This window comes from Vicugna pacos, chromosome 4 (assembly GCF_048564905.1).
Source record: "Vicugna pacos chromosome 4, VicPac4, whole genome shotgun sequence".
Lineage (NCBI taxonomy): Eukaryota > Metazoa > Chordata > Mammalia > Artiodactyla > Camelidae > Vicugna > Vicugna pacos.
The window spans coordinates 50,152,466-50,168,944 of NC_132990.1; the positions used below are offsets into that span (position 1 = coordinate 50,152,466).

At 44.9% G+C, this 16,479-nt stretch overlaps 1 protein-coding gene across 6 annotated transcripts in view; it reads left to right on the forward strand.

Annotated features, from left to right (window-relative positions):
• TMOD1 (tropomodulin 1) overlaps window positions 1-16,479 on the forward strand; it is a 78,312-nt gene that overhangs the window by 15,417 nt on the left and 46,416 nt on the right. For all 6 annotated transcript variants that reach the window (XM_072959783.1, XM_072959786.1, XM_072959787.1 and 3 more), the window contains one exon: window positions 2,544-2,698. In XM_072959783.1, coding sequence (XP_072815884.1) covers window positions 2,579-2,698 — 120 coding nt within the window. In that variant the 5' untranslated portion in view covers window positions 2,544-2,578. The remainder of the gene's footprint in view (window positions 1-2,543; window positions 2,699-16,479) is intronic.

Below are 16,479 nucleotides of genomic sequence, written 5' to 3' on the forward strand. Positions count from 1 at the left end.
CAGCAGGGGCTCTGGAGAAGCTTTCTTGGAACCTGAGCTCTCCCCTAAGCACAGCTTGAAGACCACCGGTGGGGGATAGGTTATAAGGAGAATTTCCCAGTCCATATATGCTCATTTTTCAGATAAGCAAACTGAGGCCCAGAGGACGAGAGGGATTTAGCAAAGTTCACCCAGGGAGTTACCAACATAACTAGCACTCCAGCCAGCATCCTCTGAATCTCATGCCTGGGTCCATTCTTGACACCTTTTTTATTGGGAAACAGAGGCCTTTTACTAACAGTTATAAAATACCATCTCTTCTAAGTTGGCTTAGAAGTGGGCTCTATTAATGTGCTGTGTTCACCTCCCTCCCACCCTGTCCCTTCCCCATCTCCAGTTCCCCCACATCACTGACCACAGGAGAATCTCACTTATGAGAAACCATCCCTGGGAGCCAAGTAGATGAGTGTGGCTTGAAGCTGACAGCTTCATTGTTTACCTTAGGACTTCTCTGTTCCTCTCAGCTTATTTAATGCAATGCCTCATCACTCCGTAATATTCACAGGGCACTTGACGTTAGAAAGGGCCTTTTAAATCCTCTGAAATAAGATTTTTGAATTCATCAGCACCTTGGAGCATGTAAGTGGAACATTAATTTTCCTGTGTGTGCTAAGAGGGAGACTTCTGCAGGAAATTTAATGACTGCATCCCTCGAGTGGCATTCTGGAGGTGGCCCACCACCTGGCCCCACCCCTCCTTCAGTGGGCCCCATAGTTACCACCCATTTCTCTCTTCTTCCCGCTGGCTTTGATCTGGATTCCTCCCTCACTGCTCCCTTGTCCTGGCTCATCCCTTCTCCAGTGTCTGCCCCTGACTTTTTCTAAGCATTTTAGTGTATAGGAAAAATAAGTCAACAGGCAAAGATAACACATTTGGGAAGCTCCCAGGGTCCCAAACCTGTCTCAGCTGGGCCTGTCCCCTAGTCCCTTCCTGTGTGAGTTTGAGTGGCTCCCTCATGTGAACCAGAGGTGAGTCTAAGGCTGTGTTTTCCAAAAGTTGTTCCATAAGATTCCAATTTCAGGAGCAGTTTCTCAGAGACATGGTTTCATGGTCCAAAGGACAGGGAAATTCTGCTTGTATCCTGTCCCTCGTGGTGACATCCATTGTGTGGAAGCATGCCAGCAGTTCTGAGAAGTCAGGCAGTCCCGAGTCCTGTGCAACTTTCTACAGTCCGAGACCTGTTTGAACCCCCAGAACGCATTTGCAGCCCACCTAAGAGTCACTAGTTCGGAGGTGTCTCTGGAAGCTTCTGAGCCCTTTCCTAGGGTTCCTCTTGGTCCTGGGATGCAGACCATAGGGCCTCTCCTGGCTCCACTCAGGAAAATCCAAATTAGGTTATTCTCTGCGAGCCCTCAGGAAGGGTTTTTTCCGTCTATACCAGAGCCCTGTCAGCGGCTTATGCTTTCTTTGGAAGTAAATAGAAGTGAATCAAGGGGTGGACCCACTTATGGTCTGAACGTTGCTTTCTTGGGGTCTGGTCAAAAGAAAACGTCAGTTTAAGCTGAGCCATTCTTAGAGAAGAGAATGGCACTGGCCTTTCTGTATCTGGGAGGCAAGTTCTTTCTTATCAAGCCAGCTGACACCCACTCGGATTTCTCCTGCAGATATGCCCATACGTGCACAGACTTACATTAATAACGTGCACCTCTGCTTTCTGAAATGGAGGCTTTTTCTGGCAGCTGAGAGAACTTTGGGTTTCATTTCTTTTTAATTACTTCCATTATTTTTAGTTAACAAGTAATCCCAGCTTTTTGATTGGTTAGTTGGGTGTCTTTTCCTAGTTTTTATTTATCTCCACTCTGGAAAGTTCCATCAGTTATTTCACAGATGAGCCCTGGGTTTTGTTTGTGTTTGTTTGCATGGGGGTCTAAAACCACAAACTGCTGTGAAGAATGCGATCCTGATGGTAGTAGTTCTAGGGCTGCCGTAACAAAGAACCACAAACTAAGTGGCTTAAACAGCAGGCATTCATTGTCTCAAAGTTCTGGAGGCTAGATGTCCGAGATCAAGGTATTGGCAGGTTGGTCCCTCCCAAGGGCTGTGAGGGTCTATTCCAGGCCTCTCCTCCAGCTTCTGACGGTTTGCTGGTAATCTTTGATCTTCCTTGGCCTGTAGAAGCATCACCCCCATCTCTGCCTTCATCTTCACAGGGTGTTCTTCCTGTGTGCCTGGCTGTCCAAATTTCCTCTTTTTATAAGGACTGCCGTCCTATTGGATTAGGGGCCCATCCTTCTCCAGCATGACCTCATCTATACTTAACTCATGACATCTGCAACAACCCTCTTTACAAGTAGCATTGCCTTCTTACTTGGAATGCGGTACTGGGTTACTGAGGTATGCGGTTTAGGACTGCAATATGTGAATTTGGAGGGAATACAATTCAACCCTTAACATCAACTCTATACACAATAGCACATACCTTCCCACTGCATTTAAAGAGGCATCTGTTTACTCTGAGAGCAAATCCAAGAAGGGTCTTTCTAAGATTCTTTTCTTTCTGGTAGGTCGTACGTAGATCAGCACAGAACATTCTCTGACAATGTCATACAGGCGAGAGCTAGAGAAATACCGTGACCTGGATGAAGATGAAATCCTTGGAGCCCTAACAGAGGAAGAACTCAGGACCCTGGAAAATGAGCTGGATGAGCTGGACCCTGATGTGAGTAGGCACTAAATGGGGCTATGTTATCACAGGTGGAAGGACAGTAACCATCACCACCTGCGGGAGGGGCAGGTGCAGACTTCCTGAAGTACCACTTCCCCTGTATTTTTCAAATATTACAGTCAATTTCAAATATTACTTTCATCTAGAAACACCCTCACAGACATGCCCAGAATGTTTAGCTAAATGTCTGTGCACTCCCTGGCCCTGTCAAGTTGACAGACAGAATTACCCATCACAAGTCCACTCCTAGTCACCTTGGCACCCATACACATCTCTTTAAACCATACCTATCTCTGTAGAAAGTCAATCATAAGGTCATAATCTGCCTAACATGATACAGCCATCCTGGGTACAACCTGCCAGAAAAAGAGGTAAAGTCCTTGAGTGATGTTTTCTTTTGTCTTCAATATCCCATAACTGAACTACTATGATGTAAAATTAACAGTGCTTAAACACCACAATATAGAATCAGTACATCTTATGTTACACGTTAAGAGAATAGGAGAGGGGAGAAAACAATGTAATACACACACACACACACAAATACAGACATGTCCATAACAAAATAAGGAGAAAATACTCATGACGATATTGTCCTCGTTTCTCGAACTGGTCACGTGGTCATAGGTGGCATTTATAACCACCTTCTTCCACTGCCCATTCTGCACTCTCTGCCTTCAGCAAGCCCCTCAGCTGGTTGTGGTTCTTTGACTGGCAGGGTGACTCTAACCTTTGCTCCTGAAGGGCCTGGACCCTTAGTTGAGTTGTTACAGTTTTCCACTGACTTTCATCACAGGGCCTGGTAATACTAAGCAAGCCCTAAGGAGTCCCCGGTACTGCAGACATGCCTTACCTCCACTGTGGAGCAGCAGTCTGATTTCCCCGTAGTAATCAGGACAAATCACCTCAGCCAGTACAGACACTCCCTTCTCTGCCTATTAATTCAGAGGCTTGGGGAGTCCAAAGTGGCCAGGTCTTAACAGTCTTAACTTCCAATCCAGTGGAATCATTGTTGTGCCTCCCTTTAGAACTAAGACCTCTAGGTCAGCAGAGCATAATGTCACAGGAACAGGAAACAAAAATGTTGCCAGTGGGTCACCGGGGGTACCAGTGGTGATAGTGAGTGGTGCTGCTCCCATTTCCACCCTTAATTCCTGAACCCCTGAATCCTGGCCATGGGAGAAGCAGCACCACATAATGGACACTGATACAGAGCATGTACAGACTCCTAGGGACGCTTGCCCCATCCTGCAAGGTGTCACAACCTAACTGCATGGCAGCCGAGTCTGTGAGAGCCCACTCCATCGTTCTGTCAAGCTAGCTGCTGTAGGACAGTGGGGACTATGTGTCATGGAATCAATTAACTGAGAAAGAAAGGCCTAGGAGAATCCCCTTCACTTGTTTGATTTTTTATCACTGCATTTCATAGGTAGCACACGTAAGTGTTTTAATGCTCAGAATTCGCCTTTGCAGTCAGATTACAGCATCACGAGACGGGAGGCTCTCTGGCCATGTCTGTGGTTTGGCCAGCAACCGCAAAGCTGAAGGAGGGACTCCTAGGTGGCCTGCTAGACAGAGGCCTTCTTTCTCCCTCTGTATCCCAGGCACCCAGGTCAGTGCCCAGCACTGAGAAGGTGGAGAATGAATGTTACTGAATTAAGTGAATTTCCCATTTGATATATATTTAATTAAAAATGTGATATTTCATGTCTTTTTAAAAAACCTGTCACTGCTCAACTCTGGTTTAACAGTGATCCATAAAGAAAAGAACACTACTCTGCCATCTCACTAGCCCTCGAGTAACCGCAGCTGGTGTGGAGGGGGTGGAGGTCAGCAGGAAAAGGCAGGACTAGAGGTTAGATGTCCCATCCACGTGACCCTGGGCCAGTTGCTGTCCTCCCTTAGGCCTCAGTGTCCCCATCCATGAAATGATGGAGTTGGTTGGTCCCATTCAGGGCTAAGCTTTCATAAGCTTTTAGTCTGGTCTTATCTCCAGATTTAATTAAATGTCCTCTTTCTAGACAACCCAGAATCCTTGTCTTGGGGTCCTGGGTCCTAGGCCCCATGGAGTGACAGAGTCTTCCAGCAGCATGTCCTCATCTTGCTATTAACAACTCTCCAATCCTCCCAAACCCCTCACCCTCGCCCAGACAGGAGGAGATGGTCCCCCAGGTGAGGCTGCCAGGGCTGATAAGAAGGCAGCTTTGGTTGGGGAGCCCTGCATCATCACTTTCCATTAGCCTGGGTTTCCGTGAAAACAAGTGATGTAGGCAAGAAATAATCAGCGTCCAGCGTTATTGCTATAAGGTTATTCTGTTCTAATTCTATCCTGGATCACTCTCGTGTAGAATTGCAAAAACAGAGTTTTTAAAAGTGAGAACAAAAGGAGGATGTAGCTACTTTCCAGTCAATTCAGTAAACATGACTCGGCTACCCGCCAGGCACTGGGCCCTGCACCGCCAGCAGCAGGCAAGCCTGGCGGGGATTCTTCCTTTTGGGTGCTCAGTCCAGTGGGGACCAGGCATAATAAACCATGTCCTAAATGGGAACAGACAGGGAGCTCAGGGAGAGGATTAATTCCTTCTAGTGGGAGGCTTCCCAGAGCAGGTGATATTGGAACTGGGCCCTGGATTTTTCTTAGTCAAGAATAAAAACAAAGAACTGCTGAGTGAAGGCCACAAGCAAAGGCTCATGCGCAGAAAGTAACTGGTGACGAGGAATTTAGATGTGGTTTCTGTGGAGGATTAGATGAGTGTGGAAGGGGGTTTGGGCTAGATAATGGGGGTATGGTACAAGGCAGACTAAAGAGTTTGGACTTCTCTCAGCAGGCCCAGGGAGGCCCTAGGGGCAGAGGGCAGGTGGCCTGGAGGAGATCCTGGGGAGATGGGTGAGAGGTGGAAGGGGTTCTCATGGTGGTGGAAGAACTCTTTTCTGAAGACAAGGAAGGGCCCCTGCCCCTCGCCACAACCCTTCTGCCATCTTGCGGAATCTCTGGTCTTTGAGGCTGTTGGAGTTGCCCTGAGCCTCCGGGTGAGGATGAGTTCAGATTAGGCTGCGACTATAAACTGGGTAAGTGGGGTCACAGCCAGGCCTGGGACCTGGGAGTGGGCAGAGACCAGATGTGGGAGCCCTTTCAGAACTGAGAGTAGAGCCCCTAAGGGCTGCTTGAGCCCCAGCTGGGAGCTCTGTTCTGCTTCTGAACTGCAAAGGGCTCCCACTCCTGATAACAGGGTATCTGGCCCCAGCAGCAATTCCCAGGGCGTCTGTGCTCTCACACAGCTGGCTCCCCTGAGCCTTCTCACAGGTGATTAACAGGAAGGCATGTGTGTGTCCCCTGGAGGGGTGGAGAAGCCAGGGCCCAGAGAGCTGACTAACTTGCCCAGCATCACAGGACCCGTGTATGGAGACTCCGATTTCAAACAGGCTCCAAAGTGTGGCACCTCCCCCTCTGGCAGGAGGAAGGTAAAAGTGCACTCGAATTTGGGAGTAGGGTTGGGCAATCCGAGACCTGTGAGCCTCATACCACTGGTTTCAAAATGGACATTTTCAAAGACCTCTTTCTCTCTAAGTTCAAGGGAAAGAAGAGAGAAATCAAGAGAGGATAGGAGATACAGGAGGCCAGTGGGGTTTTTGTCCGAGTCTCACAATTGGCCCGTCACGGAGATGTCTCTGTTACCTGATTTGCAAGTCGGTGTGGGGGTTTTGAAAAGATCTAGTAGGCCTCCCTTCTTTCTGAGAGCACAAACATTCCAGCTCGAGTTTCACCCACCCTGGGCCCGTGCTCTGAAAGCAAGCACAGGGAGAGGCCAAGGTATGCAGACCACGAGAGGCCTCCAAGCTGCTGGCTGGGAGGGGACGCAGAAACCAGCAGGTGTCCAGCCCTCCAACTTACAGAGCAGAGACCGAGCCCAGAGATGGAGAGGAACTTGCTGTGGCCACATGTCCAGACAGAACCAGACCAGGACCCAGCTCCACTGCCCTCTCTCTAATACTTTACACTTCTGTTTTAATTCTGGTTTAACAAGTGCTTATAGGGCACTTCCTATGTGCAGACACTGTCCTAGGCACTTTGAAAATAATTCATTCAACCATCATCATAATCCTATGATGCAGGCACTGTTATCATCCCCATTTTACAGATAAGAAAACTGAGAGTTGAAGTAACTTGTCCAACAAACTAAAAGAAGGCAGTGGAAGAGCCCTGAGCAGTTCTGAGAGTTCACATCTTAGCCATGCTGCTATAAGGGGTCTTCAAGAAGACAGTTTGAGCCGCAATGTGCTCTGGTTTTATAGTTGGAAGCAGAGGTTGCTGTAAACAAAATTATTCCCCTTTCTTCCTGGAAACAGTCTGAGATGCGGAAGTACTGGTTCACCCCTGGCTCTGCTCCCAACTTAGGCACGTGCTTTTCCCTCTTTGGATCTCAGTTTCTCTACCTGCAAAGTGGACACAGCGGGCCTAAGTGCCCTCTGACACCCCCTCCAACTCTAACCATCTCTGATTGTATGAGCAATTCCTGGCAGTCTTGTGACCTGAATTCAACTAATAGGTAACATTTCAGGGGGTTCTGTTTTCAGCGATGCAGTTGTTAAGCCCCAGTGTCATGTGACAGAATAGAGTACTCGGAGTTGGAAAGCTGCTTTGTTTGCAGCAGATGATTCCAAACTTGTGCACATTAAAAAAAAAAAATTCCCGAAACTTCCTCTCTCTTAGTCCGTGGCCTGGAAAAACTCGAGCTTATCATGAGATTGTTGCACTTGGACTCCCACGGGAGAGGAATGCTCCATGTGCTAAAAGTATCCACTGTTGACTGATTCCCCAAGAGGATCTGCCCTTTCTTGTCTTGCTGGAGTTAAGTAGACGCTGCTCTGAAGCTGAGCCAGCTCCTGGGTTCAGACTGCCTTTGTACCAGGCCGATGGGGAAAATGGGCAGTGTACAGCGACGTTTGAGAATGACAAGTCACACTGTGACTCGGGCAGGGTAGTGTACAAGTTCTTATAGCATCGGTAGATAGTTGACATTTACTGGGATAAAGCCCTGCATGGGTATCTCTTTTAGTCCTCCTAGAGGTTTGGTTATCAGCCCCATTTAAAAGATGGGGAAACCGAGGCTTAGAGAAATGAAGAATTAAACTGCCCAGGATGCAACACGGGTGGTGCTGGGATTCCAGCCCAGATAGCCATGATCCAGTAGCCTGGGCTGTTAACTACCACCTTCTGTAAGCATGTGTGGGACCAGGCCTGGAAGGAAGCTCGGAGAACAGAGTGGGGAATTATCTGCAAATTGTTTTTTCTGATTCAGTTTCCTTTGAAGTTGTTATTTTCACCATAAAGACAAATCAGAAAAAACAAACAAACAAGAAAGAAACCACCAACACAAAGAATTTAACTCTAAATGTTACTCATTAATGAGGCTTTGGGGAAAAGGAATAATATTTTTTAGTGTCTTGGTAAAAGGATCAAAATATTTGCAGGAGAGAAAATGGTAGAGATAATCCCAAACTTATAAAGAATTGGGTCCTATGTGTTGATTTTGCAGTCTGCTGTTGGGAATCTGTGACACATTATAACATCACAGAAACAACAATTGAAAACAACAGGCCCCCTACAAGGCCTGAAATTAATAATAATAATAATAATAATAATAATAATAATAATAATAATAATAATAATAATAATAATAATTTTAAAAGTACAGCTATTTTCTCTTGAGGTCTTTTTACATGCCAGGTGCTGTGCTGTGTTTTATGGGGATCATCTCATAAAATCTCCATGAGGATCCTATGAGATTGATCCTCACAGGTTGGCATTAAAACCACTCTAAGAAATGGATGCCCAGAATCACACAGCTAGTATGTGATAGACTGAATTCAGGCAGACCTGCCTCCCTCAGCCCATAATGTGTCAGGAGTTCTGAGAACAAGGGACTGTGAACTGCAGGGAGAAATAATGGAGGAGAAAACCTGGAACTAGAGAATCTCAGAGTCAGAGGGACATTTAGAGACAATCCAGCCCCCGCCCCACCCCCACGCATGCAGACACGGTACAGGTAAAGGACCCTGATTTACATGGTCCCTCCTGCACACATCATTCACCCCGAGTTTTATGTATTTCATCGAATCCTCATACCAACTCTTTGAGGTAATCACCACTTGAGTAATGAAAAATCAAAACAACAACAACAAAAACCCTGAAGCCCAGCGAAGGGAAAGGACTTATTTAAGGTCATACAGCAAGTCAGCCACAGCACCAGGACAAAATCCTGGGACTTCCTGTCACACTATATGGCTTCCCACCAGACTCCACAAAATCATAAAATCCTCCCTCCTCCTGCCCCAAATCGTATACATAAGCCTGAGGATGCTCTTGTCCGTGCAGGGAGCAGCCACGTTTGGTCCACAGGGCCATGGTTCTCCCTTTTAACACAAACAGGCAGATTCACAAGCCCAGGACAGAAGTAAACAGTTGAAATGGAAAGAAATAAATCTCTGCTCTAAAAATAGGCACACATCCTTAGAAACACTGCTGGCCATGCACAGAGCCAAGGATGGGCCTGGCGGGGTGAGGGCGAGTGAGGCCAGGTGTCAGAGTGTCCCCATCCCACCCTCTGTCTTCTGGCCCCATGACCACCTCCCCCAGCACTCTGTCTACCCCACAGCCTCGCCCCCCGACCAGCCTCCAGCCTCCCCAGAATGGCCTCCTCCCTGCCTCTGCTGCTGGGGGACCTCTTGGAGTCCTTTATTCTCAAGTCAGAATCCTCCCATTATTCAAGGCCCAATCTCCCCACCCTTCCCTTGGGAAGCCTTCCTGACCCTCTCCCTCCAGGCTCCCAGCACAGCGGCTGCCCCACTGAAGACACTGAGCAGTTTCCTTTTTGATTTTGACATTTTTAATAGGAAATAGTAAAACATATAGTAGAGTACAGAATGTACCTATGTTCCTTGTATCCAATCTTAACAAATGTAAAAATGTTGCCTTATTTGATTCAGATCACTCTTAAAAAGAAAAAAAAATCACCATAGATAAAGTTTTAGCCCTGCCTTCCAAGCTCCCCAGTTTCTTCCCCATCTCTCCCACTCTAGTTGACTCTTTCTACTTGACAGGCAGCAACCAAGCACCCACCTCAAGTAGGTAGTTTAATGAAGGAAGGAAGATGGGCCAGTTTTCTGAAGGCATATGGCCATCATGGGTCATCTTTTACTTTTCCTCTCTTGAAAGAGATATGGGCATGAGAGTTTTCACTTACCACTTCATCTTCCAGGAAGAAACAACAGAGCCAATGATACATGTTAACCCTAACCCAACAGAGCCAATGACAACAAGTTTCCTGGTCTCTATGTCAGAGACAATAGGGAATGGTGGGGACTGAGACAAACGAGAGAGTTTGTGTTTGACTAAGGGGCACTTGCTGTTCTCTCCATCAATTGTTCCCAATATTGCCAGATCATCTAATTTTTCAAGAGATGCTGGAAATCTGCATTTCTATATGCAAGTTTCCTATTTGAAACTCTCAGCAACTCATTTAAATATACAGGCAAAACCAACCAAGTTTTGGCATTTGATTGGACTATAGACCTTCCAGTTTCCAATTCTGGCTATGTTCATACAACAGATTTTTGGATGGATGGATAGATAAATAGATAGAAGAAAAGCACCTAGCCCAATACCTAACACATAATAGATGCTTAATAAATGTTTGTTGAACCTGAATATATGATTTGCCTGCCATAATCTAAGGGTCTTGAAATTTGAAGCCACATTGTACCACCACATATATAGGGCAGCCTAGTACAGTTGTGCAAGCAGTGCACTGCACAACTGTGGAAGCCACTGTTCACATAAACCAGAGCACAAATAATGCCCTTGGAGTTGTGCAGTACTCAAATTGCACAACCAGATACAGTTACCCTGACAGCATCTCCCCATAATGCAGTGTCTGTTCAGTTGAATAGAAGTGAACAATTATGCCTTATGGTAAAAAAAAAAAAACTGACTCTTGTAATCTGTTTCTAATAAGGAGTTCAAGCCTTTATTCCAAGGTTTCAAGCTAAAAGGGCTTTTGGCCATTTTACAGAAAGGGAATTCAAAGTCAAAGAGCACCAGTACTCTGTTTATGGCCTCAGAGCCCTGGGATGAGAACCCAGGTTACCAGTTAGGATGCAGTTTGTGCTATAAGTAACAGAGACTCAAACTAACATGATTTAAGCAGTGGTTTATTCATCTCTCAAGTGAAAGCTCAGAGGTGGGCAGTCCAGGGCTGGTATGGAGCTTAGCTCCCCCAAATCCCCAGAGTTCCAGGTTCCATTTAGCTCATCTTTCTACCATCACTAAGGTGTAGCCCCCATTCTCATGGTCTAAGGTGGTGGCCATGATAGGTGCATTCCAGGCATTAGAGGAAAGAGGCAAAAAGAAATGGAGAAAATCTATTATTCAACTACCTTTGAAGGAAGATTACTGGAAATTGCCACTGGACACTTCTTATATCATGACTCAACCTAGCTGCAAGGGAGCCTGGGAAATGTAGTCTTTAATCCAAGTGGCCATGTGCTCAGCTAAGACTGGAGTTCTTTTATTACCAGACAAGGGAGACATGATATTGGGGACAATTTGAAGTCTATCACCGTGGGCTTGCCAGTTTGATAGCCTGATGTTCTACTCCACTGAAAGCTCCAAGGAGGAGTGAAAGGAGTTGATAGAAATTTAACTAAATCCAAATCCCCAAAGAAAATATTACAAAGATCTTGCCCTCTAGCTTGGCATTTCCCAACACCTCCATCAGTGAACTTTGGTCCCATCATGGGCACCCCCATCTAGCGCCCTTCATAACTTGTTCCCTTCCCCAAACTTTCTTGGGGCAGCAGTTGGGTTGCCCAGCAAACAGCTCAGGGCAGCAAGTGTGATGCTGACCTGAAAGGTGTTCAGGAAATACTATCTTTTCCCACCTGGAGCATCTATGCTGTGTGATTCTGGACAATTCAGAACACGTTTTCTTAGTGTGCACTGCTTGGTGCTGGGGATTCAGAGAAGACTAGTATACATCCCAGCTGGCCTTTGAGAGGCATTCAGTCTCCTTGGGCAGAGGGATATGGCATAAATGCTCCAGGATAAATTAGGATGGGCATTACATAAGAACTGGCAGGATGCCTCAGGGAGTTTGGCAAGAGAATCTCCAGATCAGTGAGGGGAGCACTGCAAAGGCTGGACAGGGTGCCCAAAGAAAGGGCTTTGAAGGATGACCTCCAGGGAGGAGGAGGGGTGGAATTCCAGGTACAGGGCACAGCCTGAGCCATGCCCTGGCAGAGTGAGAGTGTGGGGCGCGGTTGCGGAATGTGGAGCAGCCTAGAGTGGCTGGAGCAAGGAATTAACTTAAAGACGAGAAGATCGGGGGTAGGTTGAGGTCAAATCATGAAAAGCTCTCCATGCCTGGCTGATGAGTTTGGTCGTGATTCTGTAGGTTAGTGGAGGTGCTGGGCATTTGTGTGTCGGGAAGTGACCTGGTCATATTCACAAGTTGGTACGGTCTGTCTGGCTGATGGAAAGGGAAAGGGGTGAAGATGGAGAGGCCTGAGACAGGGAGACCAGCCCGAGGCTAGTCTGATGGTCCCAGCAAGAGACACCACAGCTTAAACAAGGCCGGTGCCCATAGGATGAAGAAGGCAGTCAGCTGGGATGGAAAGTTTTCGGTGGCTTGGAAGGAAAGAGTCTCAGGCTCTGAGTCCAGCGTCTGACCTCAGCAAGGCCGTTCCACTCCCTGGCCCTCGGCTGCTCCCAACAGCTGATAAAGAGCTTGTGCCACACGGTCAACTCTCTTCTCAGGTGTTGTGTGTGGTTTAGTCACAGAACAGAAACCCAGGACTCCTGGAGCCCAGACCAAGGGGACATATTTTGCATTCCCTTCTTCTTAGACATAGCTGATTTATTGGAGAAAAGTGGATAAAATTGCTTTTTTTTTTCTTGTCACTGTGAAGAATCAGGTTAAAGGACACTATACATATGATAAGCCATCAGTCTGAAGACAGTCATACTGATCCTTGAGATGCTAATTATACACCATGTCATCTAAGATCAGGCTTCCTGGCTGTGTGACTTACAAGCTGTGTGACTTTGGGCAATTGACTACAGTTTCCTCCGCTTCAGTTTCCCCAACTGAAAATGAAAGAATTGGCCTGGTGGCTCTCTCAGGGCTTTGCAGCTCTGGGCTGCCTAGGGTCTAGGGTCTTTTTCATACATTGTGAGTGTGTGTGTGTGTGTGTGCGCGCACGTGCACATGCGTACACGTGCACATATATGTTGCCTGTGTGTGCATGTGTTGTGCATGTGTGCACTGCTAACCCAGCCCACCATAGTTCTAGCCGGGATGGCTTCTCACGTAGCCCCAACTATCTATAGCAGTGATAATTGTGCAGATACTTAATATTTGTCCTTGCTGCACCTGTTTGCAGGGTGTTAGAGCTCCTAACAGCACAGCTGAGGATCTGTCAAAGTTTCCATTGTCCTTTGGGCAGCTGGACTCTAGACCCTGGGTGAGAAAATTAGACTAAGATGTTAACTTGTCAAGCTGCACATCCATTGTTTTAATTTTGCAACATTTAAAAGGAAGTCACCATTTTAAAAAACCACAACTAGGGAAATACAGAAAGAGACTGCCTAGTTTTCCACCCCCGTGATTATTTCTAAGAATGTATTAAACTTCTAATTTGTTTTAAAAATTTTTTAAAAACCTCTAAATTAAAAAACCCATGTATATACCTCTTTCTTCCTCTAGTCCAGAGCCTGAAATGGGCAAGACATCCAGTAAATATTTGTGGAATAAATGCATGAATACCTTGACTTTCTCTACCTGGAATTTTAGGATATGATTTATGATAGGAATGATAATAGATTTGATGATAGGAACCTCAGATCAGAGGTGGCAGCATGGCCTGCAAATGTGTTTTATTTGGCCTGAATATTGTTTTTAAAATATTTGGATCATGGGTCAATATTTAAAAATTAAGAAATTTCACATAAAGATGAGCAGATTACACCACCTACATTCTTAGACAGCAGTAATTAGCTGGAGCTGGGGAGTGTGGGGGCATTGAAAGAAAGCTCCAGTGTGCCACAGTCCTCCCCAGTCCCAGGAGAGTAACAGCTATAATTTTATATTTAGGGTAAGATCAGAGAGTGTCTGGAAATTCCTCTTCCTTAAAACCAACACTAACTTTCCCGTCGGGAGAGAATAATGAGATCACCCAGGCATCAGTCACTGCCCTCCTCACACAAGTAAGTTTCTAGTTGTAAGTAAGGACCCTAAGGCCTGCTCTGAGTTCTTTATACCAAAGCTGTCTCCCAAAGCAAATCTCACCCCTAAACCACTGATCTTTGAATTGAAGAAGTACTTGTGATGTGTGCATGTCAATACAGATTCCTCGTATGCAGAACTGATAGCTGTCCTGGAGGAGCCAGACTGATGCTTCCCTTTGAACAGCTATAAAGAGACCATGTGCCCAATAAATTTCCCCCTACAGACATTAAGATTAGGAGAATGAGACTTAAGTACCTTAAAGGGTAGATGATTCCAGTTACCTGCAGGAACCATGGAAGTGCACAACCTTCTCAGGCAATGTAGAGGCTAGTTACCGATTATCTTTGCTATTCTGTAAAGGGGAGCCCTCTTTAGGATCTTGATTAACCTTAGAGGCTAAAACAATACGTTGTTTTCTACACATGCTGTAATTGATTTTTCTCTCATTTTACTCCGTTTCCCCCATTTACCTTCCATCTCCCTGGTTTCTCCAAATTAGAGAGCCCTTGGTGGGTTCCTGACCCTCTGTGTTAGACACTTCCTGGACACTCCATGGACGTTTGTTGACTGAATAAGAAATAAAGAAATGAAAGATACATTTCTACATGTGCATGTTCAACAAATACTCTCCTGGTCAAAGCTGACAACAAAATAGTTGTGGGAACATTTTTTTTCACTACTTAGATAGCCTGGATCTCAAAGTCAGTTTCAGGTTCTAATAGTCCTATGAGAGATCCAAGGCAGGATTTTCTTACCCATTTAACTCCTCTGTGACTAACTGACATTATACAGCACCTCACTCTGTAAAACAGGACATCATTTTAAACCTGGCCAGCTCTCGCTGGCCAATTCTGGCCAATCTCAGTATCAGCTTTGGCCACTGGCACACGAAGAGCCCCTGTCCTTTGCATTGCATTAGCTATTTTTTATCATTTTCCCTAGATAACCTAGTCCATTTTTAATAACATCTTTTTTGAGATATAACTCACATACCATAAAATCCATCCATTTAAAGTGTACAGTTCAGGGGGAGGGTATAGCACAGTGGTAGAATGCATGCTCAGCATGCACAAGGTCCTGGGTTCAATCCCCAGTACCTCTATTAAAAATAAATAAATAAACCCAATTACCTCTCACCCCCAAAAATAAACAAAAATAAATAAAGTGTACAATTCATTTTTTTAGTATATTCGCAGAGTTATACAACAGTCACCATCATCAATTTTAGAGAATTTTCATCACCTAAAAGAAACCTGTGCCCATTAGCAGTCACTCCCTGTTTCTCACCATCCTCCTCAGCTCTGAGCAACCATTAAGCTACTTTCTGTCTCTATAGATTTGACCATTCTGGACATTTCATGTAAATGGAATGAGACAGTGTGCAGTCCTTTGTTACTGGCTTCTTCCTCTTGGCATGATGTTTTCAGGGTTTCATCTGTGATGTAGCCTGCATCAGTACTTCATTCCTTTTTATTGTCAGATAGTATTCCATTGTGTGGATATACCACATTTTATTTATCCATTCATCATCTGATGGACATTTGAGTTGTTTCCACTTTTTTGGTATTGTGACTAACACTCCTATGAACGTTCACGTAATAGTTTTTGGGTGAGCATATTATTTTATTTCTCTTGGATATAGACCTAGGAGTGGAACTGCTATATCATATGATAACTCTATTTTTAATCTTCTGAGAAGCCACCAAACTGTTTTCCAGAGGGGCTACACCATTTTACATTGCCATCAGAAGTGTACGGGTGTTTCAATTTCTCCACATTCTGGCCAACACTTGTTTTTAATCTGTCTTTTTTATTATAGCCATTCTAATGGGTGTGAAATCATATCTCATTCTGGGTTTGATTTGTGTCTCCCTGATGGTTAATGATGTCAAGCATCTTTTCATGTACTACCTAGCCATTTTTATACCTTCTTTGGAGAAATACCTATTCAGATCCATTGCCCACTTTTTAAATTCTGTTATTTGTCTTATATTTTGAGTTTAAGAGATCTTTATGTATTCTACATACTAGAGCTGTCTCAGAAATATGATTTCCAAAAACTTTTTCCCAATCTGTGGGTTGTTTTTTTACTTTCCTGATAGTATCCTTTGAAGCACAAACATTTTCAACTTTGATGATGTCCAATTTATTTTTTCTTTTGTTGCTTATTGTTTTAGTATCATATCTAAGAAACCATTGCTTAATCCAGGTCACAGAGATTTATGCCTGTGTTTTCTTCTAAAAGTTTTATAGTTTCAGCTCTTACATTTGGGTCTTTGATTTATCTTGAGTTAATTTTTGTATACCATGTGAGTTCATATGCTGTTTTTGAAAACAAGTTAAAATGATAAATAATCATGAGTTTAAAAATATGCAACTATCTTTGGTTTTACTTGGAAATCATCTTATATTTCACTAAACATACCACTTAATGGAATGAAAATAAACTAGCGAGGCTAATATTTTCAATATTTACTTTAAAAATCCAAT